The sequence below is a fragment of the Miniopterus schreibersii genome, assembly GCF_964146895.1.
Source record: "Miniopterus schreibersii genome assembly, chromosome: 1".
NCBI classification, from domain to species: Eukaryota; Metazoa; Chordata; class Mammalia; order Chiroptera; family Miniopteridae; genus Miniopterus; species Miniopterus schreibersii.
In genome coordinates, this window is record NC_138101.1 from 154,256,884 (window position 1) to 154,282,345 (window position 25,462).

A 25,462-nucleotide genomic window follows, 5' to 3' on the forward strand; every position below is an offset into this window, starting at 1 on the left:
CAAGCATCCTTTCTAATTGGAAATCAAGATAAAAAATAATGGGAAGATTTTTAGTTATAATTAAAATTTTTAGTTATAATTAAAATTTTTTTAATTAAAAAATTTTTAATTACAATGTTAATTCCTCTGATACCCATATTTTCCATTTCTATTCGTACTGGTTTTGCTGTATTTTTGCCCTTTAGAGTATTTTTCCATTTTAGCTAAGCTGTTAGAATTATTAGCCATATCAAGTTGTCCATAATATTACCTTGTCTATAGGATGTTCCTTTCATTCTTGATATTGGTCATTTGAGCTTTCCCCCTCTCTCTTATTTGGGGTAGCTATAGCATATGAAAGAATCACTTTGGTTTCATTGATTTTATCTACTTTTTATCCATTTTCCATTTCACTGATTTCCATTCTTATTTCCTTCCCTCTATTTTCTTTTCTTTTTATTTTTTTGCTTAAGGTAGAAACTGAGACCATTGGTTTTTAATCTTTTTTCTTTTGTATATAAGTAAATAAAGGTATAAATTTTTCTCTAAGCACTGAGTTAGCTCATTCCGTATTTTGCTATGTTGTGCTTTGTCAATCAGTTAAAATGTTTTCTAACTTTTCTTATGATTTCTTTTTTAATCTATGGCTTAAAATGTTGCTTAATTTCCAAATATTTGTGGATCTTCCAGATATAGTTGTGTTGCTGAATTCTACTTTAACTTTGTTGTAGTCAGAGAACATATTCTGTTAAATCTCAACCTTTTAAAATGTATTCAAGCCTGGATGGGCGTGGCTCAGCGGCTGAGCCAGGAGAACAAGGTTCGATTCCGGGTCAGGGCACATGCCCGGGTTGCGGAGGCAGCCAATCAATCACTCTCTCATCACTGATGTTTCTCTCTCTCTCTCCCCCTCTCTCTTCCTCTCTCTGAAATCTACAAAGATATATGTTTTAAAAAATAAAATGTATTCAAACTTGTTTTATGGCCCAAAACATGGTCTCATCTTGGTGGATGCTCCATGGGCATATAAAAATGTATATTCTTCAGATATTAGAGGTAATGCTCTATACATGCCAAATAGGCTAAGTTGACTGATAGTGTTTTTCACATCTTTTATGGACTTACTTTTTTTGTCTAGTTCAGGCCTGGGGAACCTTTTTTCTGTGAAGGGCCGTTTGGATACTTATAACAACATTCATGGGCCATACAAAATTATCAACTTAAAAATTAGCTATGAAAAAAGCTCCTAGATTTATTGAATTTCAAGTCCTGCTTGCAGTTGCCTTGACGGGCCCAGATCAAATGATTTCCTGGACATTTCCCACCCCTGGTCTAGTTGTTTTATCAGTTGAAAGAGGAGTAATAAAATTTTCAACTATTCTGGGTTTATTTATTCCTCTATTTAGTTCTGTCAATTTTGCTTCATAATTTTGAAGCTCTTTTATTAGGTGCATACAAATTTAGGATTGTACGTCTTCTTGATAAATACGCCCTTTTATGATCATGAAATGTCAGTCTTTATCTCTGGTAATATTCTTCATCCTGAAGTCTACTTCATCTGGGTTTTATTTGGGGTTTTTTAGCTTCGTGTTTGCATGGTAAATCTTTTTCTACACTTTTACTGTTAACCTGCCTGTGTCTTTATACTCAAATTGTATCTTTTGTAAATAGCATACAGTTGAATCTTGCTTTTTAAAGAAATTATTGAGATGGTTGGCTTTACGACTATCATCATTCTACTTCTTCCCTATTTATCTTTATTCCGCTTTTCCTCCCTTAAAAAAAAAAAAAAAATTACCACTCGTCCGGGCATGGCTTAGAGGTTGAGCGTCGACCTAGGATCCAGGAAATCTCAGTTTGATTCCTGGTCAGGGCACATGCCTGGGTTGCGGGCTCGGTCCACAGTAGGGGGCGTGCAGGAGGCAGCCAATCAATGACTCTCTCATCATTGATGTTTCTCTCTCCCTCTCCCTTCCTCTCTGAAAATCAATAGACATATTTGAAGAAAATACATATATATATATATATCTCAAGTATTTCTTGGTGGTTCATGTTATTTCCTTCATTAGATTTTTACCTATAATTTTCTTAGTAGCTGCTCTAAGGATTATAACATACATCCTTAAACATCGTAACTGAAACAGCTAGAGTCGAACCACCTGGATCTCTTTCAAGAGAAGCTGCATAGTAGATTGACAGCCCCCAGTTGACACGCATCTTTGAATCTATCCATTGTGTCCTGCTTGCTCGCTACCAAAGATTGGACACAGTGGGGGTTCAACAGCCCAGTCATTCTTGCCCGACACAGGTCTTCTCTAGCAGACAGCCTCTCCCGGGGAACTCTCCATCAGCCCGGATGAGACTTTCTCCGGATGGTGCTGCAACGTAAGGCTCTTCCTCTCCAATCCCTCCGCACCTCTCCCTGCACAGATGTTAGGCCTGCATCATGATGAGAAGCTCTCCCCATCTGTGTATCCACTGTCTTTGACCTTCTCAGGTGCCTCCATAATAAACCTCTTGCATATTTAACCCCATCCTGGTGTCTGTTTCTCAGAGGGCCCAAAGCCAACACTGTTGGTACAGGTGGTGGGGTTTTAGGACCAGCCCAAATTCAGCTGGCAGGAGCTGCCCTCCCCATCCTGAGCCGAATGTGGGGCACAGAAAGTCCCATGCATAAGGTGGTGGCCCACGTTCTAAAGATTTCTCCAGTGGTGTCCTGAGGATATGTCCTGGTGGAGGGGAACACCCTTGCAGTGTGATGTTTAAGGCACTTGAAAGGAATGGGGAGAGCAATGCCTATGAAAACAATGGAGTTGGCTAGTGACTACTAGGCTGTATCGAGGACTTACAGAGAGATAATGGGAGCAGTCTCAAATCTGACAGAGTTGCAGAGCTCATAGGTATTTAAATACTCAGGCACTGAAGGTCTATTATGTTCAAGTCAGGGCCCTGGCTGGGAAAACCTGGGACCCTGACTCCTATCCCACAGATGGGAGTATCTGGGTGAGTGCTCCTGAGTTTTGGTTCTGCAAATCCCTAACCCTCAGAGCTTGCAGAGTAGCCCATCTCTCTGTAGTAAGAGCTAGCGCCTCCCCTGTGCAGGAAGACACTGCCGAGGCTTCTTCCCTGCGGGAAGAAGAGGTCTCTCCTCAGGAGTTTCTCTACCTTCTCTTCTGCCGACCAAGATAATAACCAGTGTTAAATTCCAGCACAGCACAGCTGGGCTTGATATGGCATGAAAGAGGTTATTATATCTGGGAGCAGCTTCAAGAATTAAATGTCATGGACGAGCAGGAGCCAGAGAAATAGCCCTGGCACAACAATGCTTGATCAAAAGAGCAGAAACAGAAGACTGGATAAGCAAGATTCCACTGACTTGGGATTTAACATCCAGTCAAGGACCCCATGAGATGAGGCAAATTTACTGCTAGAGTGGCTGCTAGAAGCCTGAAAGAATAATGTGCCCAGTGGAAATGCCTAAGTTGCCCAGGCAGGTGGTAGGAGAAGGAATGAAAAGGTGGATGAAGGTGGCCATGCTAGAATGAAAATACGTATATACAATAATTACATGAGGCCAAAATACCCATCAGACTTTTGTGCCCAGAGGACGCACCACTAACCACAGCCACCAGGCGTGTGCTGGTGAGAGGGGCAGCAGTGTCACTGAGCAGCGCGGTGGTGGCTCTCTTCCGCATGCTGGGACTGATGGTAGGAGAGGGGTCACAGAGCTGGGCTCATAATACCCATGCAAACAGATATCCTCCCCCTCTCCAGTAACAGAGGCCAGCTGGTGGCATTTCACTGCCAGAATCAAGGGGGCCACAATTATTGTAATGACCGGACAGATCAGAGAGGCAGTGAAGCAGACTTGACTTGACCTGCAGAGTATAGAGGTGGCATCCCTTCCAAAACAGGCAGGTGGCCAAGGAAGGTGCCGCTTAACATGTACAATCATGACAAGGCAACAATGGAGAAGTGAGTGGCTAAAGACAGTTTCCCCAATTAAAAAAAAAAAATCATAATCCCTTGTCCAGTTCCCCAACCTGAGCCAATATTCTGATCCAAAGTCCACTTACTGAAGAAGTGGCCTAGTCCTTAGAAGGAACGACCCTGCATCACTGCAGGAAGTGTATATTGTAATGATTCCTGCCTTCCTCCCCCAAAAGGACTATGGCCATTTATTTGGGTGATTGTATCCCAGGGGGAAATGAATACTCAGTCATACTGAAGACTGTTGGAAACAGGGTCTGTGTTGACACTAGAAACCCAAAGCATTATCATGGCTTCCTTATTAGAGCAAGGACTTGCAGGACCAGATAATAAATGGAATCCTGGCTAAAGTTCAGCTTACACAGAGTCCACCGGTTCTGCGGATCCTCCAGTAGTCATTTCCCTGGTTTACAAGTATAAAATTGGGATTGACATACTGGAAGTTGGATCTCCTCACCACCACCACCACCACACTGACTCATGACTTGTGGGAAAAGAGCTCACAGTGAGAAGGCCACGTGGATGCCTCTGAAACTGTCCTCCCTCTGGTCAAGACAGTAAATCTAAAACAGTATCGATTAGAAATGACAATGAAAGCACAGGCAACAAAAGAGAACAATAGGTAAATAACAGAGAAAATAGATACTTTTTAATCAAAATTTAAAACTTTTGTGCTTCCAAGGACACCATCAATAACATTAAAGGACAGCCTACAGAATGGGAGAAAATTTTTGCAAATCATGTATCTGACAAGGAACTTGTAATCTAGAAAAATAAAGAACTACAACAACTTAATAACAAAAGGACGAATAACCAAATTATAAAACAGACAAAAGATCTGAACAGACAATTCTCCAAAGAAGATATACAACTGGAAAATAAGCTCATGAAAAGATGCTCAACATCCTTATCCAAAGGAAAATGCAAATCAAAACCACAAGTAAATGCCACTTCACACCCACAAAGAGGGCTATAATAAAAAGACAAATAATAACAAGTATTGTTGAAGATGTGAAGAAATCAGAACTCTTATACACTGTTGGTGGGAATGTAATATGGTACAGAACTTTGGAAAACTGGCAGCTCCTCATATGATCCAGCAATCTCACGTCTAGGCATATACTTCCCCAAGTGAAAATCTATGTTCACACAAAAACTTGTACACAAATGTTATGTTCGTAGCACCAGCATTCACCATAGTTAAAAAATGGAAAGAACCCACATGTCCCATGAACTGACACATGGATAAAGTGTGGTTATCTATACAATGGACTATTATTTGGCAATAAAAAGAAATGAAGTACTGATACATGTTATAACATGATTAAACCTTGAAAGCATTACGCTAAGTGAAAGAAGTCAGACACAAAGGAGCATATATTGCATGACACCATTTATATGAAATGTCCAAAATAGGCAAATCTAAGAGACAGAAAGTAGATTGGTAGTTGTGTGGAGGAGGGGCAGCTGTTGAGGGAAAATGGGGAGTGACAGCTTGTGGCTATGGGGTTCCTTTTTGGGGCGATGAAAATGTTCAAAAAATGATTTTGGTGATGGTTACACCACTCTGTGAATATACTAAAAAGCACTGAATTGTATACTTGAGCTAGTGAATTGTATGTTATGTGAATTTTATCTCAATAAAGCTATTTGAAAAACAAAAACATTGCAACCTCGTGGGAATGTTGAAGATTAGTACCAGCAGAAAAGACCTAAAGGCTAGAAGAGTGGCTCCTATAAAATGTTCATTTGATTCTCTAGTCTGATCCCTACAGAAATCAGATAGGCCGTGGAGAAGGACTCTACCTGCAAGGTCAACCAAGAAATAGCCCCAGTCGCCTGCTGGTTCCTGGATACAAGGAGTCCAAAGTGCCCTCATGGCAGCTGTAGACTGGTTTGATAGAATCCTTGCTATGTCCCCTGGAAAGTGTGCTCCCTTTGGGGACTTGACCTCTAACTCAACAGAGCCGAGTTCCAGGGAAGAGACGCACATAGTCCTCCACTGGGTCTTTGACAATAATGGTAAGTGGGGCCACTCCTAGTTCTACTCCTTTGTTGCCGGACCCACGTATACTTTCTGTTGCAAATATAGCCTCATATTGAGGTCTCTGGTTTAATGAATAAACTGGCAAAGCACTGAAAGTACTGACAGTACTTTGCCATCTTTGTAAAGCACTGCCTCCATATTGGTGCTTCAGTTGTGCCTTCAGTAGCTATTCCAGCTCTATGAGCTCCTGGATGGTGTGGCAGGTGCTGTGACCAATGGATCCCATGGTCAGGGACTCATTCTTGAACCTCCTTCTCTGTGAATTGGGTCCCCTGGAAGCATAAAATGTTGTGTGGATTTCCATCCCTATGGAACATGCCTTCTGTAAGCCCCCAGACAGTTACGCTGGCTGAGTTCCTGCAGATAGAAAAGGCAAACCCATACCCCGAAGTAATTTGAGGACAAATTTCTGGCCCTTTCAGAATAGAACGGGTCCAATTTAGTAAACTTACCACAAAATGGCTATGGTCATGAGGGTTAAGGAATGGTGTGCAGTTATATCTTCTTATAAAGTCTTTGTCTGGTTTTGGTATCAGGCTAATGCTGGCCTCATGAATTGAGACATGTTCCCTCCTATTCTATTTTCAGAAAGACGTTATATAGAATTGAAATTATTTATTTCTTAAATGTGTAGTAGAATTTAACAGAAAAACCACCTGGACCTGAAGTTTTCTTTGTTGGAAGATTTTTAACTTCAAATGCAATTTCTTTAAAAGACAGGACTTTCTTTATTTCAGGTAATTTATTTCTTCTTAGAATTTTGGTAGTATGTGTCTTTAAAGGACTTGGTCCATTTCATCTGTTACTGAATATGCGCACAGAGCTGTTCATACTACCTCATATTATCTATTTAATGTCTATAGGTTCTAGAATGATGCTACTTTCTTTCTTTTCTTTTTTTTTGTTAATCCTCACTTGAGGATATTTTTTCCATTGCTTTTCAGACAGAGTTGAAGGGAGGGACAGGGATAGAGAGAAACATCAACGATGAGAGAGAATCACTGATTGGCTGCCTCCTACACGCCCCCACTGGGGATCGAGCCCTCAACCCGGGCATGTGCCCTGACAGGGAATTGAACCATGACCTCCTGATTTGTAAGGTCAATGCTCAATCACTAAGCCACACCAGCTGCACTATTTCATTCTTTTCTACGGTTTCTATTTCTCTGCTGCGAACATCTATCTTATATTATAAAGAGTGTTTATCTATATTATAAAGAGTGTTTACCTTTATGTCATGGAGCCTGGTTATAATTGTTATAATAGCTGTTTTACAGGGTTTCACCGATAATTCCAATGTCTGGGTCATCTTGGGATTGTCATTTATTGACTGTCTTTTCTTCTAAGAATTGGTCAGATTTTCAAGGTTTGTTGTATATAAAATAATTTTGGAGACATGTTGAGTATTATGTGGTGAAACTGGATCCTGCTAAAATCCTTAACAGCTTTACAGTTGTATATGGCATCAGGTTAAGGACTCTGACAGGTACGCATAGGAGACATTCTCAGTTTGAGGGCCCTCCTGAGGAGCCTGAAATACCTGCTGACTAGAGTCTGTTCTTATGGTATAGTGAGGCAGGGGGAGGGGGAAGGCAGGAATGTGCAGGAAGGGTGCAAAAGAAGAAGTATATACACTTATTGGTAGTCCTTCATCATCTCTTGCCTGGATCAGTCTATATAATAAATCACCGGGGAGATGAAAATATTGCATCATCTTTAAGGGAAAACACTAAAATATTCTAAATTGGAATAAGACCACCATATAGTCTCTAAATCAGAATTCAATTAGAATAAAATAATTCCAGGTTTACAATCATCATTTACCCCCTCATTACCTTATATACATGGTTTTCATAATAAAATAAATGGTTACAGACCATGCCATCTTGGGAATACTTAGATTTAACTTTTTAAATTTTAAAAAATCTACACAAATTCTTACAAGATACATTTTCGAATATTATAAGTGAGAATTTATTCCAACCTTTTGAGAAAATTTTTTTTGCTGTTTTAATGACATAAAATGCATACTTACTTTGAATAATATTTCTTCATTCCACTTTGGATTCAAAGTCTAAAAGACAATAAACATAGTGTAACTAATTTTTTACATTTTGTCATATAAATTTAAAACAGTATATTAAAAGTGTTTTGAATCCTGCTAAGTCTGACCTTTTTAATGGTTTTCGTTTGCACACTTGTTAAAATTCCATTCATTGGGTCATATAACGTCACTCTCACATAAGGATCACTGTTAAAATTAAGAAAAAAATTAATTGTTGCTTATTCCCAAACTTAGTCAAATTATAAAAATCACAGAATTTTCCTTGTTAACAATTTCTACAATTACTTCCTATAATTAAAAGTAAGGTTCCCCATGCAACAGACTGATATATTTCAGAGGGAAGGGGGGGAGGTGCTGGAAAAGATTAACTAGAAAACATATGCATATATGCATAACCATGAATACAGACAATAGTGTGGCGAAGTCCAGGGGAGGGGGCTAGAGTGGGGTGGAGGGGGTCAATGGGGCGGTAAAAGGGGAACATCTGTCCTACTGTCAACAATAAAGATAAATTAAAAAAAAAAAGTAAGGTCTCCTTAGGTAGGGGTAAGTAATTATAGTAATTTTTGCATCTTGTTAAAAAGCTAAAATACCACGTTAGTGAAATAGAAAAGAATGACAAAGAAAACCTTTCAGTCCCAATTAAATGATTTCCAATCTTTTTAGATTTTTAAATTTTTGTTTGATTTTTTTATAATGTTCTTTCTTCTTTTGGGTTAAGATGGTTAATTCAATGATTTTCAAGAACTAGCTCTGCAAGACCTCAGGTTGTTCTAAGTTATCTCATAGGTGTAAACTCTTTTTACAAAATAAAGGCAAAAAGCTTTAAGTGAAAAATAATTATGTCAATAACCCCTTTTACAAAGAGACATGGAGAAGGACACCTTGGCCAAAGTGGCTCAGTTGGCTGGAGAGTTGTCCCCTGAACCGAAGGGTCTTGGGTTGAGTTCCTGGTCAGGGAACACACATGGGTTGCAGGTTCCATCCCAGTCAGTGGGGGCACATGCAGGAGGCAACCAATCAGTTTCTTTCTCACATCAATGTTTCTCTCTCTCCCCCTTCCTCTCGCTCTAAAAAATTCAGTGAGAGAAAAAAAAAGACATTGAGAAGGAAAATCAAGATTTTTGCCCATTTTGAATTGGCCTTATCATATTATTACTGAATTGTAAGAGGACTTTATATATTGTGAATTAAAGGCCTTTTTCAGATAATATGTTTTGAAAATTTTATTGATTGCTTCAAAGAACAAGTTTTTGATTTCAATGATTCTCCTGTCGTGTCCATCTCACCAATTTTTGCTTTATCCTTAATTCTTTTCATTCCTCTACTTACTTCAGAATTATTTGCTCTTCTTTTTCTAATTTCTTAAGATTAGAACTCCAATCATTCATCTAGGTCCTGCTCCTTTTCTAAGTTAAACATTTTAAAATTTTCCACTTTCCTCTAAATATTACTTTAGCTGCACCCTTCAAATTTTGATATTGCTGTATTTTCATTTTCATTCTGTTCAAAATGTTTTCTAATTTTTCTTGTGATTTCTTCTTCAACCTATAGATTATTTAGAAACATACTGTTTTATTTCCAAATACTTGGGATACCTTAATGAAAAATCTAGATGCCTTAATGTTATCGGTTTCTAACTTAATTCCAGTGTTATTAGAGAACATCCTGTATATAATTTCAGTGTTTCCAAAACTCCTGAGACTTGTCTTATTGCCCTACACATGGTCTATATTGGTGAATGCACCATGTACACTTGCAAAGAATGCAAAATCTGCAGTTGTTTTATGGCCCAACATATTATGGCAGACAGACTGTAGGGTAGCTCCTGTTATCTCCACATCCTAACGTTCATGCCCTTGTGGTACACTCCTCTTAAATATGGGAAGGACCTATGAATTCTAACCAATACATTACAGAAAAAAATGACAAAATGTATGTGATTGCATAAGATTGTAGCCCATCTTGCCAGGAGACTCTCTCCTTTGCCAGCTCAGGAGAGGCAGGCTGCTAGCTCGTGAGCTGCCATATGAAGAAGGCCATGTGGCAAGGAACTTAGGGTGGCCTCTGGCTGACAGCCAGCAAAAAACTGAAACCCTCAGTCTGGCAGCCTGCAAGGAAATGAATGCTGTCAACCACCACATAAGCTGGGAAGTGGATCCTTCCCAAAACAAGGCGCAGCTGAGGCCATAGTCTGGCCAATACCTTGATTGAAGCTTTGTAAGACCAAGAACCAGAGGACTTAGCTAAACCTTACAGAACCTTCTAACCCACAAAAAGTATGAGTTAATAAGTGTGTGTTCTTTTAAGCTGCTAAGTTTGTGGTTATCATAATTGTGCAGTAATAGATAAATAATAAATGTATGGACTATGTTGGTGTATGTACCATGTGCACTTGGAAAGAATGTTTTTTAGGTCAAAGTTGTACATAATACTGCTTAAATTTATGTTTTTGTTGATTTTTTTTAATCTACTTGTTTCATCAGTCACTGAGAGAGGCATTAATGTCTCCAATTATGACTGTGGAATTATTTGTTTGTTCCTTTAATTCTGCCCAGTTTTGCTTCATATACAGCGTGTCCTGAAAAAATGTCTACACACTTTTTCCTGATAGCTCAATTGTTTTCTTTCTTTACAGATTTAACCCATTGGAATAAATAATTATTCAGAGTGTATATACATTGTTTGCAACACCTTACATTTACAACTTCTGTTAATAGGCACATACGAATTTATCATTTTTATATCTTCAAAATAAATTTATTATTTTATTGTTATGAAACATCTGCAAAAAAAATGTTGTGTTGGAATATATTTTATCAGATATTAAAATATCTACTTCACTCTTTTTACACTAACTGTCTACATGGCAAATTTCTTTGTATTCACTGTATTTCAACTTAGTTGTGTTTGCATTTTAAACGTGTCTTTTATAGACAGCACACAATTGAGCCTTGATTTTTAATCCATTAGAACACTCTCTGCCTCATATTTACCTTAGTCCATTAATTTTTTCTTCTTCTCAGAGGCCCACTTCATTCAGTTCTGTACATATGGAGACATCGGCCCAAGCCCAACCCACCTTAGCATGTATCACTCTGGGGAATAAAGCATCCTATGTGCACTGCCAGAAGCTGCACCGCCTGCGCCCTGGAACCCGGGTCTGGCCCTCCTAAGTCCCTTGCCCCTCCACAGTGCCTGAAAGGGACATGTGAGGGCCTGCTCAGCATTAGCACAAACAAGGAAATAAATAGATGTTGGGGGAGCCATGCTTAGGACACTGCTCCCTGCTTCGTTCCTCCTAGCTTGGGAGCCAACAGCACAGCAAAGCAGTCAGTCCCGGGTGGTCCCTTCCATGTCTGCGATCCCAGGGCTGCTCCTCACCAAAGGGGCACAGTTTAGGGCGTGTGCCCATCCCCTTCTCCTGATCCATCTGGGCCCTTTGTTCATCACCTATTGTCCATAGCCTAGTAATCTGTTTTGATCTCCCACATGGTGAATAATACAGCCCCCTCGGGCCACACACTGCTGGAGTAGGGGCCTCTTTATGCTGTTGAGGGTGGCACCCCTCCAGCTACTGACTCCTGGGGCCAATGGGGCTTGACATAACTTTGGTGAGAATAATCTGCTCCCTGTGTGCCTCTGCAGAGGAGGGAGGGAAGGAAGGACCCCTGGAATTCAAATGAGGATGAAGGGAAGAAGAGAGGAGCATGTTTTCCTGCGTGTATTTCTCAGAGCTGCCTCAGGTGGCTGCGGGGTTAGGAGCCCGAGGGGGACAGGCATCTCCAATTGTCTGAGATCTAAGCATCTCTGTACTGAGCGTGTTTGTTACAGCCACAGGGAGGCGTGAACACATTTTGGAGAGAAGGGGGACCACCCACTGTGTGTTCCTGTTTCAAGTGCTGCATCACCCTCCCCTGAGTAACTAGAAGACACTGCCTTGTCCCAAGTCAGCAGGTGGGGGGTGGAGGGTGGAGGACTGGGGCATCGTCCCAGGGCTGAGTGGACTGTGGCCCTGTGATCATCTCCTTGGCGCTGTGGGTCTTTGGCTAGAACTTGAGATGTCCCACAATCACCGGCTCAGTGAGACTGCTCTCCTTCCCCAGGAATTGTACCACTCAGTATGCCAGCTGAGGGTCTCAGCATAGACACTCAGGGACCTGACCTTGTGCAGGGGAAGAAGTTCATGGATAAGGAACATCTTGTGCCCTTCCTTAAGGGGCAAGGCAAAGCCCTTGATGCTGCTGCCCAGGATCTCCAGGAGCTCGACAGTCCCCTTGTGATGCTCTATCTCATAGATGAAACTGTAGATGTGGCTGATGTGCTGCGCATAGGCCAGGAGCCCCAGAAACTGGCCATGGATTCGATGCAAGATGGTCTTGAGGAAGGCCCACTCTCGAGGATCCTCACTGTCAAAACAGGTCCAGGAGAGCAAAGACAAACTTCTGGTCAAGGTACTTCTTGGCTATGTTTGGCTGGAAATCAGGAGACTCAAGGAACCTTAGAAGAAACTCATACATGAGCTGGAGATGTGCCAGGCAGCTTCCCGGGTGGGCTCATCTCCCTCTGGGTCAAACAGGCCCCAGTGGGATTTGATGAAGGTGTCGGTGTCTGGAAGAGGTTCAGTGAAAACACGGTGACAGCCTCGGGCCTCCGTGACAACACTGCCGCTATGGGTGATGCACTCCACTGCTTCCTGAATCCCACCTCCTTCACCTCCTTGAACCTGAGGTCACTGCGTGGGTCGGACACAAAACCAAAGAGGGCGCAGCACCGGAGAAGCTTCTGGATGAACAGCTCCTCCGGCTCCTGGGTTGGCGAATCTTTCAGGGCAGGAAGCTTCTGCAACTCCCAGTACTGAAATGGACGCAGGAGGAGCTTTGCCCTGGCTCCTTCTGGACATCCTGGGGCCCCTGAGCACTTGGTTTTGCTGAGCTGCGCGGGGGCTCGTTTGCTGGACGCCCGCGGAGCCTGGGCCTGCGGCTGCGGCTGGGCCTCCTCAGCACTCTCGCCTCCACCCTCCTTGCCGCGCTGCTGGGCTTGGCCTGGCCCTTGGTGAGTTTGGGGGGCTCTTTCTCCTGTTTCACTTTATAGGGCATCTCGGCCCATCGGGTCGCCGCACAGGCTCCAGCTTCGCTCTGCCGCACTCTGCACACGCATGTCCACCACCTAGGCGCAGCGCCCCCATTAATGTTTAATGTAATTATTGATAGGATTAGACTTATGTCTACCAATTGGTGGGTTTTTTTCTATTCTTCCCCTTCCCCCTTTATTCTTTTTTTGATCGTTTGTCCTATCCTCGCTTTTTAACTGTTTATGTGTTGTTGTCTTTTCAGGAATTTCATTTTGAGATGTCTATTATCTATAATTCTTTACAGTATGTTTAGTAGTTTATCTAGGTATTACAATATACACCCTTAATTTTTTTTATTCCACTTACACATAATACTGTACCACTCTAGTAAATGGGTCCATAACTCACACCTACCCTTGTCCTTTATGCTAAAATTGTTATATATATTCCACCTACATATATAAATCCCGCAAGACAATGTTATGATTTTAGCAGGCTTAAGTTTTAGTCTTAAAAGTTTTGATGAAAACAACAAAAAAGTCTTTTGAATCCTCCCAGATATTTACCATTTCTGCTGAGTTTCCATTGCCTGTTCTTTTTACCTGAAAAACTTCCTTTAGCTTTTCTCAAAGTGCCAATGACAGTCTCATAGTTTTCTTCTACCTGAAAATGGTATTTTGTCATCATCCTGAAGGATACTTTCACTGACTATAGAATTCTGGATTTGACAGTTGTGATTTCATTGTTTCATTTCCCTCTGGCCTCCATAGTTTGTGAGCAGTGAGTGCTGACCTGAATTGCAGCTCCTGTTTATGGAACATGTCATTTTCTTCTCTGTCTTCTGTCAGGGTTTTTATTTATACTTGGCTTTCAATAGTTTGACACTATGTGCCTCAGTATGTTCTTAGTGTTTATCCTGCTTGGTATTTTTTATATATTTGTATCTTTCATCGAGTTTGGAAAAATTGGCCATTATTTCTTCAAAAAATGTTCTGCCTCATTCTTTCTCTCTCCTCTATTTCTAATTTCATGTATGTTAGACTGTTTAACATGATTTAACAAGTTCCTGAGGCTCTATCCATTTAAAAAATTTTTTCCATCTTAGTCTCATTTTCTCATTGGGAAATATTTTCTATTGACCTATCCTTAAGTCTTCCTCATCTCCATTCTGCTGTTGATTCCACCCAAGAATTTTAATTTCAAACATTCTATGTTTTAATTCTAGAATTTTCACTTTTGATAGTTTCTCTTTCATTCCTGAGATTTCCAATCTTTTGATTTTTTTTTGTGAGTATATTTTACTTTCTCTACTGAGAATGTGTTCCATTTTCCTGGTTCTTTATGGATCATACTATTTTGGATTATATTCTGGACATTATAAATGTTAAATTGTGGAGACTCTGGATTCTGCAATTTTTCTCTGATGAGTACTTGTTTTATTTTATCATGCAATTAATTATCTTATTTGAACAAGAACCACAAACCCTTTTCCCTGGGCAGTAACTCTGGTCTCTTTTCATATCTTTTGTCTTTAGCTGAGTTGCTCTGAATCTACTTCAGATGTGTGATTCACGGTCAGCAAGAGATGTTAGTAGATGAGTTTGAGATTCTCCTCTCCAGTTCTTTCCCTTCCAAAATCCCTACCACTGCCATGCCTTTTTTCAGATGAAGTCTTCTGGTTTCCTGGGCCATGAAGACTACAATTTTTCCAGGTGCTAATTCCACTTGGCCTCAAACTAATTCATAAAATTGGGAACTCACTTAGTACAACTTCCCGCCTCCATTCATGGACTCGCCACTAGACTCTGCCTGCTACGTTCACTCTCCACTGCCTTCAGGTTGCTGCTTTTTGTGTTCTGTTCAGAGTTTATGGTTGTTATCCGCTAAAGAATTAGTCTGTTACAATCTTATTGATGCTCAGAAGCAGAAATCATAAATGTATCTTATGAGTTATATCTTTGTTTGTCTAATTTCACAAATTCAGTAATTCAGACATCAAGGAGTTTGGCAAACCACCAATTATAAATATTACTATTCTACCTGGAACAACAATTTAATAATAAAATATATATATTTAAGAATAGTTTATTGATTTTTAGAGAGAGAGGAAGGGAGAGGAGAGAAACATTGATGTGAGAGGGTAACATTGATCAGCTGCGTCCTGCATACCCCGCACTGGGGATCGAGCCCTCAACCCAGGTATGTTCCCTGACCCTGATTGGAAACTGAACCAGCAACCTTTGGTGCATGGGAAGACACCCAACCAACTGAGCCACACCGGCCAGAGCAATAATAATATTATTCAATGTTTCATCTAATCAAAGTTTAGAAAAATTCATTTAAAAAGTGCAAATTTTAATATTACAACCCAAATTAATATACTTATATACTTACCTAGATCCCAAGATATCCTTCTTCGCAAGGCCTATTCCAGCTATAACTTTCACCCTCACAATTCGAACATTTTCCTAAAATACAAAAATGTATATTTTATTTTCATGTACTTTATAACTTATCTAAGACACAGTCCTTCAAATATATATATCAAATACAATAAACAGGTTATTAAAATTAATTGGAGGAATCTTTTTCAACAATTAATTTCATTAAAAGCTATAAAAAAAATTAAAAACTATTTGTTATTTGTAGATGATTTGATTATCCAAAAAGAAAAGCCAGAAAAACTAAAGTCAAATTATTGCATGAAGAATTTATCATTCCTTCCAAGAAAATCTACAGCTAAGTTATTAAAACTAGTATGAATTTTGCTATGTTGCTATGTATACAATAACACAAATCAAGAGTTCATAATCATTTGTAATAACTGTTTAGGATACTAATTATTTTTATAGCCCCATTCAATAGATTATGTATTAAATAAAACTATAATATATTGATACTATAATATATCAAATATTAAATATTTTGGGTATCATAATACTATTATGAGGTTTTATATACTAATGTCTTAGTTTCAAGATATACATATTGAAATATTTAGGGATAAAGTATAATCAGTCTCCAACATACTCAAATGGCTCAGCAAATAAAAAGTTGAAAGTGAGTGTGAGTGTATGTGTGTGTGTGTGTGTGTGTGTATGTGAGTGGACAAAGGGAATAAGCAAAATGCTATCAATTTGATGGGTATCATTATGCTACTCTTTAACTGTCCTTTAGATGTGAAATTTTTCAAAATTAAAAGGTGGGTAAGAAAATATTATAACACAGAATGCATATTTTTTAAAATTCCCAATTAAACAAAACTGTTAGACACAAAGAAATAAAAATAAAAATATTTTAAAACTCTATGGATAAAATTATTTCTTAAATTATTGAACATAAAGAAGACTTAAATTTAAAAATTCACTATGTTCACAGATGAAAATAATTAATATTGTCTGTTTACTCCAACATAACGGATAAACTGAATTCAGTTTCAACTCTCCCCTTGGATTTTTTTCATGGGTCTTAACCAATGATTCTGAAATTCATAGGGCGGCATAAAAATGAGCAGAGAAGTAAACAATAATATACAATCACTACCTTACACTGTATATAAACCTAAGTTCCAGGTTCATTCAAGTCTAAAAGTGAAAAATAAAACTTCAAAATTTTTATAAGAAGTTTAAGAATAAGAATTTTAAAAACTACAAACCCTCATAGGAAAAGTTGTTAGATTTTACACTAACAACTTTTGTATGAGGAAAGATGCCTGAGCAAAATGAAAAGGCAAGGGGACAGATAGGGTGAAAGTGTCTAAAATATGTACCACTGACAAATTATGATTATCCAGAATATATAAACGATTTCTAAAAACCAATAAGTGAAATATAAACAACCTAATACAAGAAGTCAAAGAGAATGGCCAGTAAACACATGAAAAGATCCTCAATCTCACCAGTCATCAGAGAGAACTCTAATACACTGTTGGTGGAAGTGTAAGTTGAAGAATCATTTTTAAGAGATATTTGGTAACATCCACTTTTAGATACATCCCCTACACAAACTCTGACTCATGTATTCAAGGACATCAGCACAAGAGTATTCACAGTAGGTAGCAGTTATAAGATCAAAAAAATATTAAATAAATGTTGCCCAACAGATACCAACCTGATTCTATTCTAAAATTAACCCACCTCTAATAGTCATATTCCCTTCTGGGGAGAGGTCTGGGTGGGAGAAAATATACATATTATAGAGTATTTATTTCAATCTTCTTCCATTTCTAAATACTTACAACCACCATTCCTGAAGGTTTCACTGAAAAAAATATAATTGAAATATTCTATTAACTCTAAAACTCAGATGATAAATTCAGATAGCACAAAAATCCTTTAACTAGAGATGCTAGATAAAATATAACTTCCTCTATCCCAATTAAAGCTTAATACACAGCTGATCTTATAAGAAAGGAAGTCTTCAGGTATCAGAAATAAAGACAGAATTGAAAACCGGAGAAGAAAATGTAAACTGAAATTTCAGTTTTCTACAGGGATTGGCTGGCAAAAATCTGAAGAGGTTTTGAGATTACCTTTTTTTCCTGGAAAGTCACTGAATAAATAGAGCCATGAACGTATTCTATGGGCCCCAACAGCCAAATTCTCACTATACCATTTGACTGGGAAGTGGCTATACTTTATTAAACAAGGTACTAATTTCAAGACTGAATTCTGAAAATTAGATATATTTTTTGTGATGACTTAATTAATAATACAAACTTTTTCCAGTATATGATTGTCTAACCATTGCTATGCTGTACACCTGAAACTAACACAAGATAATGTTGAATGCAAAAAGAAGTGTCATCAGCAAATAATGTGTGTTATTTGATAATCTTAGCTTTCCTAAGTGCAGACAAGTGTTTATAATTTGTACATGAACTTGAGGAAAGAGATCATCATACCCCTCTAAGAAAATTAAGCGATTCTTGTGGAGCCTCTACGGAAACTATCCCCCAGAAGTCTCCAAAGGAAAAATATAACAAGCATTAATTAAAAACAATTCCAGGAAATGATAAACTTCTGACAGTTTAACTTTTCAACTTTCTCCTTGCACTTCCCATCACAAAAATCGGAACCAGCTATATTAGATGTTGTAGTTACTTGATATGAAATATTTAATGTCACTCTTTCCCTTAAACTATAAGTTCAGCAAAATCTGTAATTCATCATTATAACCTCATGACTCAACCCAAATGCCTTACACATAAGTGTTCAAGAAATATTTGTTAAGCAAATATGAAATTCAGTTATTTCAGAGGTCCACTGAAAAGCTGTAATGACAAAAAAAGACAGAAGATATGGAAGAAAGAACATGAAAACAATCACAAGTTAATTTTGCTCATGTTCCACTCGTCTTTCTGAGAAAGAATTTCTTCTGTTAAATTCTTTTATTTGGGCAGCTATGTACAGCAGCACAGTGGAAAGACCAAGTCTTTGGTACTAAAGAGATCAGGTTTTCAGTCCCAGACCTGCTCCCTACCAGGAATAAGTCCCTGAGCAAATCACAACCTCAGATTCCCTATCTGTAAGGTGGGAATAACACTATCTATCTTTGCAAGATTGTTGTGATGATCACAGCTAAAGTATGAGAACACGTAACCTGGCACCTGGCATATAGTAAGTGTTCAATTAAAGGCAGCTATGATTATATTTTGGTTGAGTCTTTTACCCTGAAGGAGAATATTTATATTAAAGCATCTTTATGCACTGACATGATTGTTTGTTCACACTACTCTCTTCACTGCCCCAACATGTCTTGCATCCATGGAAACCAGACATTTGGTCAGGGCATGAGGTTATAACATTGGACTACAGACATATTATTCCTCAGGACTTTCAGAAAAGTATTATCAAAACCTTTTTGCATTTGTTTGTACTGTGTGTTTTCCCCTGCATTTATTTCCAGACTTCTCTTACCTTCTCCATTCATTTATCCTCTTAAAACTGTGATAGGATTGGCAAGGGACCTGCACTAAATAGAAGCTTCAAGGAGAGAAAGGCCAGTAACACCCACTGCCATAGAATTCAGTAGAATAGTGGGATTTGCGATTCAAATCAGCAATCTTACATGTCTGGCAGAATATTCCTAATGCCAGATATAGCTAGAGGATGGGAGAATCAACTGATTTAAATATCCTGTTCTGAAGGATGTCAAATACCTAGGCCGCTGACTCAGTAAGTGACAGGGCCAGAATTCTAACCTAGTCAAATTCCATTTTCTATACCCCTGCTTATCCTAAATGATTTATTTATAAGGTGCCTTCAAGATTCTATTCCTATGTGATATATGAATTGCTAGCTCTGTGTGTGTGTGTGTGTGTGTGTGTGTGTGTGTGTGTGTGTGAGAATTTATAAACTCTTTCCTCATCTTCTCTTTCTGGTGCAGAGGAGTCAACAGCAGGCCTACCTGAGGCAGAGTTTGGGGGCCGGGGTAGTTACAGGGAGGTGCATAACTCTCCAGCCCGGGGCACTGCGGGGAGGAGGGAAGTGCCATACAGAGATGCTCAGTAACGTACCCACTGGCATGGGACACAGAGGAGGAAGGTGTTGCACAGAGATGTAACAGCAGGACTCCCACTGGAGCAGAAAGTGGGGTGCACAAGTGGCAGAGGAGATGCTTGCACAGTTAGAAAATTAGTTACACCAAAAACATAGGTAAATGGATTGAGCACATAATATGAGGATAATGAAAGTCAGAATTTTCAGTTAGAGAAGGTACTTAGGGCTACAAAGAACCCTGAGATATCAGATTTGAATTGGAGAAATTGGCATGAATTAATGATTTTTAACTATCTGTATACAGACTGATATAGAAATAACTATAGATTTATGTGTGTACTTATATATGCCTATGTGTGCAGTGCGTCGGCGCACGCACACACGTGCGTACACACACACACACACTTCTTAATTCTGTTTCCTGAGATGGCTGAAGAGCAATGACATGCAGTAGCAATGAGCACACTGATCACTCAGATCCTGGCTTCTAAAAAACATTTCCTACCAAATGGAACCAGTGTTCTTAAGAGAAATGACAAATTCCAGACAGCACTGGGTGAGACTAAATACAAGAGGAGCTTGGAACATCTGCCAGAAAAAAAAATGAAATGTTCAAAGAATGATGGAGACATGTCACAATGACCTAAGAGCCTCCTTGAAAGGACTTCCACTAGCCAACCTGGATTAATCTGAGCAACAAAATAGTTAATGACAGTAATTAATTACAACCCAATGAATAAGGTGGGATTCTACAAGTCCATGCTGATATAAAAAAAAAACGAATAAGTAAGTGAAGAGACAAGGAAAGCTCTTCTTACACAAAATGCCAATTAATAAAGATGGAAATTAAAAAATAGTGGTGTTTGGTTCTGGTGGACATCATCAATGGAAGCTAAAACTGGTGGATGGAGGTCTGATGAATGAGAAATAGGATACGAGCATAATCTCTGAATATGTCCTGACAAAATACTAGCCAATTATAAAAAGGGAGATGGTAACATTACAAAAAAGAAACCTGGTAGACACCAAAATGACCAAGTGATCAAGGTTACCATCAACAGCAACGGGACAAGTCAATATCATGTACTCCTTGACGTGGTGCACTGAGAACACAGCAGCAGCTCTGTGATTCTTGCCAAAAAAGCAGGACCTTCATGTGATCACGAGGAAACAGTAAGCAGACCCAGGCTGAGGAACATCCTACAGGTTGTCCAGCCTATACTCCTTAAAACTACTAAGGACAAGAAAGACTGAGGAACTTGCACAGATGAGACACTTCAAATATATGACAAGTACACGCACCATATGTTCCTCAATGTGATCTTGGATCAGAAAGGAAAAAAGAGAAATCATTAGAACGCTTGTCAAAGATTGAATGGGATCTGTGGATTGCATGGTAGTGTATCAATGTCGACTTCCTGGTTTTAGAGGGCTGGATGGTTGTTACGTAGGAAAGTATTGCTGTTTCAGGAAAATACATTCTAAAGTATTTAGAGGTGATAGGGCATTATATCTGCAGCTTGCCCTGAAATGGTTCAGAAAAAGACCAATGAAAATGGCAAAAAATGGAGCCACTGTGGTAAAATGTCAGCAGCTGGAAAATCTGAATCAGGAGGATTTGGAGCTCTTCATACTGTACTTCCAAACTTTCTGTTGGTTTAAAATAATTAAAGAGCAAATTGTTACAAAGAAACTATATTTACGCACTTCTTTGATCCCATGGGAACCCATGAAAAATACTTTAGGATGATGCTGGAATTAAAGAGTTGCAAAAAAGCAGTAATGGCATAAACAATACATGAAAGATTGGGCTAAACACTGACGCAGCTGCTGCTTCAACTGTGCTTCTCCTTCTCTGTGTGCAGTGAATAAAGGTTTGGGAACTGTGTTCCCAGGCTGAGTATAATGCCAATGCAGGCAGATCTGCTTCTGCTCAGCATTAGTGGGTCTAGAGGTGTCAGAACATGCACGTGTTAGTTATCCCGCTGCTAATGCACTGTGGCAGCTGACACCACCAAAGGCACCCATTCCTCTGTGTGTGGGAATTGTGGAATGGACACTCTCAGTTCTTTCCCCTTTATTTCTTTCCAGAGGACATGAAAATACCTCAGTACTGGCCCACCCAGGAACCTGCCACTTCTGCCCCAGTCAGAAAAGTAGGTGATCAGCTTTCACAGACCTGCTGACTTTAAGAACACACCCAATCAAGACATCAGGAAGTCACCACCACCAACCCTCTACTTGCAGTTTCCTATCAATACCCACAAGCCAGTATTACCAGATACCAGAACACTTTTGCAGAAAAACTCATGTCTACATGACAATGCTTGTCAGCAGAAAAACCAACACCCCCCCACACACGAAAAAACAACCACCCCACAACAAGAAGTTATGCTGTACTTATTTCCACCTTCCAAATCTCAAGTGCGTGCACCTCATGAGGAAGCCTATTTCACAACCTATTTCCAGAATGCTAAGGGCAAGAGAGTCTGGGAAACACGGTGTTTAGCTTTCCGGCCTCTGCATAACAGGGAAGTCCGCTGGCACGAGGCTGGAAGGGATGCTGATTTCCAGTCCCCAATCCTCCACACTCCTCCTCCCCAAAGATCTATGGCAGTTATCTTCTGTTAACTTCAGGACGCTGTCCGAGCAAATTTGGTAGAAATTATATTACATGACTTCCTTAGTTTGTTATGCTCTAATGGCAAATTCTGCTTGTGGAGCCAGGACCATCTCTTACTGAAAGACACAAGTCGGAGAAGAGCTAAAACTCGTGGAAAAGTGAGAGGCATTATGAGCTACACTTCAGCAGACTTCAATACTAATATGCTCACGGTGTGACAAAGTGGCTATTCAGTACATACTGGTTAAGTTACAGTTCTCTCGCTAGCTTCTACCCCATGTCTATTCATCTTTCTCCTTGTTTCAGTTTCAAATTTAAAATAAGAATCATCTTTCTTTTTGGGCTGTAATAGAAGAAGCTACCTTACTTTTAATCAACAGCAGAGGGCTGCCTATTCCCAGACTAGTCTGAGTTTTAGACAATGACATAGCTACATAGTTTTTCTTTTTTAAAAATAGGGAGGGGGAGGCTTTTCTAAGCCCTCTTTCATTTTTGTGATGGAGCAGAAAATAAATGGCAAATGATAGTGATGAGATGGCAACCTCTACCAGAAAACAAGCGATTTCTCTCTCTTTCCCAACAGGCTGTGAGCTCTTCAGAGGCGGACACTGTTGTTTCTCTCTGAATCCCTGGTGCCTAGCAAACTGCGTGAAACAGAACAGACAGTCAATAAATGTTGAATGAATAACCTACATTACAATGGAAGAAGTGGAAGACAACACCACCATCATGTCTTTTATCTTCCTGTCTCATTCTCTTTCTCAATGTGGACAAAGTGGACAGGGGGAGCTGGAAGAAAATTTGGGTCATGTGACTGACAACCAGACCCCCATCACACAAATTAGAGTGGGCCCCATGCCATGAAACTTCCCAGAAGTACGAATCCTTCAGCAAGTTCAGGAAAGCCTCATTTCAAAGGGTGGAGTTTCTGGCCTTTAGCCCCAGTTGCTTAATGACCACCCACTAACTGCCACAAGTCATTTCATCTCAGCTGGGCAGAGGGTGATGTGAGAAGCAGATAACTGTAAACACAGATCCTGTCTGTACCAAGGGGGAGAGAAGTGAATGATACCTTTGGCAATGTTCTGTCTATGATCAATTGGCTCTGCTGGGAGTGGAATGAGAAATCTGGAACAGCAGGGCCTATATCTGAGTGACAACAAACACAACAACAACAACAACAACAACAGAGAAAGGAAGTCCAAGGCCAGCCAGATTGCGCTGGATGCCAGCTTGAGGTTATCAGCATTGGACAGCTTGTAGCAAGGAAATCTGATAAGAAGAAAGCTATTGTAGGGTCAACACTGCATTACTTTCCTCTGATCTCTTCTACAGAACATTAGCTGGATATTATCTTTAGCTAAACATACTGAGTGTTGCTTCCAAGGGACTACCAAGCTGCCACCATCTGTCCACCACCCCTCTGCTTCTTTTCTAGTAGCAATCACTAAGAAATTAAAGTCTAAGCGCATTGCATAATCATTCTCCAAACACGCTGAGTTAACTTGCCCGCATCAACAAGTCGCCCACTGTTTATAAACAAAGGACTTTCAAGAGAAATGTAAAAGACATTTTGTAAAAGATGCTTAAAGATACCAAGTTACTGAGAGAAGGTACTATTACAGCACTGTTAGAAGACATCTAAGCAATTAGGCTTAAGGATTTACAGTCCAGTGGGTCCAATCTTGAGAACAGAAACATGTGACAGTTAAGTCAATAAGAATGCTTAAATTTGACGGGTGTTTTTTCTCCAAACTGTTAAAGAAACTAAACAGTCTTTTCACTTCCCACCCACCTCATTTAAAACAGAACAACCCTTTCCAAATGACTTATTTTTAAGAAGCGTTAAGGCATAACCACCCTCAAGTTACTTAACTGAGAAGAGGCAGCTTTGCCTTCTCAAGTCGCAGAACTTCATTCTCAAAGGGAACAGCTATAGGACATCCTTTCATGTATGTATACTTTTTCAGGTCTGTTGTTTAAATATCAGTATAGACCGGTGAAACATAGCAGGAACTTTTCAACACGTGACACTAGTTGCTAAATATGAGGAGGAAAAGCGATCTGCCTGTTTCACCATCCCCGTCTCCAAAGAAGGTTAAAAAGGATTGCAGATGAAGAAGAAGAAAACCAAAACTGCTCATCACAATGCCCATGGACGTCCTCAGGACAAAAGTCCAAAGAACTGAGCCCAGCGGGCCTCTGCCAGAGTAGGCTAATCAACTGCGGGGATGCCCAGCTCCAGGGAAGCCCCCCCAGCTCCCGGGCCGGGCCGGGGTGGCAGGAAGGGGCCGGCCCGGGGCTGCGCGCCCCCGCGCCCCCGCGCGCCCCCGCGCCGCTCGCCGCCGAGCCCCCGCCGCAGCACTTCCTGAAGGAAACGGACTCGGAAGGCGGCGGCGCGGGGAGGACAGGGCTGTGGAGCCTAAGGGGTTTGCGGAGAGAATGCGGCTCCCTCCCGCGTGCCCCAGCCCCGGCCCGCGCGCGCGCCGGGTCGCCCCCCGCCGCCCCCCCAAGGTCCCACCGCGCCTCGCGCGTTCCCGGGGCGCGCGCGGAGGAAGCACGGGGCTGAGAGCCGACCCCCTGGCCGCCGCCGCCTCCCCGGGTCTGGCAGCTAGGCAGCGCGATGGGAAGCCCGCCCCGCAACCCCGGGGCCCCCGCACCTCGTCCTCCTGGAGTCCGAACACCTCCACCGCGCAAGTTGCCATTTCCGTACGGTTCCTGCGAAGCGGCCGCGCTCACCCCGCCCAGGGAGTGGGAACTGGAGTGGGGAAGAGAGGAGGGAGGAGGCGGGAGGAATTGGAGGAAGAGGAGGCGGCGCTCCCACCGCGCCCGCAGCGCCTCCCCCGGCCGGTGGGCGCTAGTGGGCGAGGGCGCGCGGCGGGAGCGGGCCGGCTGCGCCTCCGCCGGCCGCGCGCGTGGCGGGGCTCCGGGCGTGGGGGGCGCGCCTGCCCGGGGCGTACCTTTCCCCGGCGCGGGGAGGCTGGTGGCCGACGGACGCGGCTGCAGGAGCCATGCAGCCCCAGGGCACTGGGGCCCAGCCCGCGTCCGAGGCCTGGAGAACGCCAGCCCTTCTTCCCCTGGGAGACCGAGCTGCGGTCTTCCCCACTCCAAGGCGCACTGGGTCCCCCCGGAGCGCGGCCCCTCACCAGGCGCTCGGGGCAGGGAGAGCTTCATCGCCGCCTCG

At 41.0% G+C, this 25,462-nt stretch overlaps 1 protein-coding gene across 1 annotated transcript in view; it reads right to left on the bottom strand.

Moving 5' to 3' along the window:
- The window catches only part of NEDD4 (NEDD4 E3 ubiquitin protein ligase), a 105,639-nt gene extending 80,452 nt beyond the window's left edge, over positions 1-25,187 (bottom strand). Inside the window, exons 1-4 of the mRNA XM_081151863.1 lie at positions 24,939-25,187; positions 15,550-15,623; positions 8,189-8,267; positions 8,052-8,090 (exon numbers count right to left, since the gene is read on the bottom strand). Coding sequence (XP_081007989.1) covers positions 8,052-8,090; positions 8,189-8,267; positions 15,550-15,623; positions 24,939-24,983 — 237 coding nt within the window. The 5' untranslated portion in view covers positions 24,984-25,187. The remainder of the gene's footprint in view (positions 1-8,051; positions 8,091-8,188; positions 8,268-15,549; positions 15,624-24,938) is intronic.
- Positions 25,188-25,462: the final 275 nt, after the last annotated feature.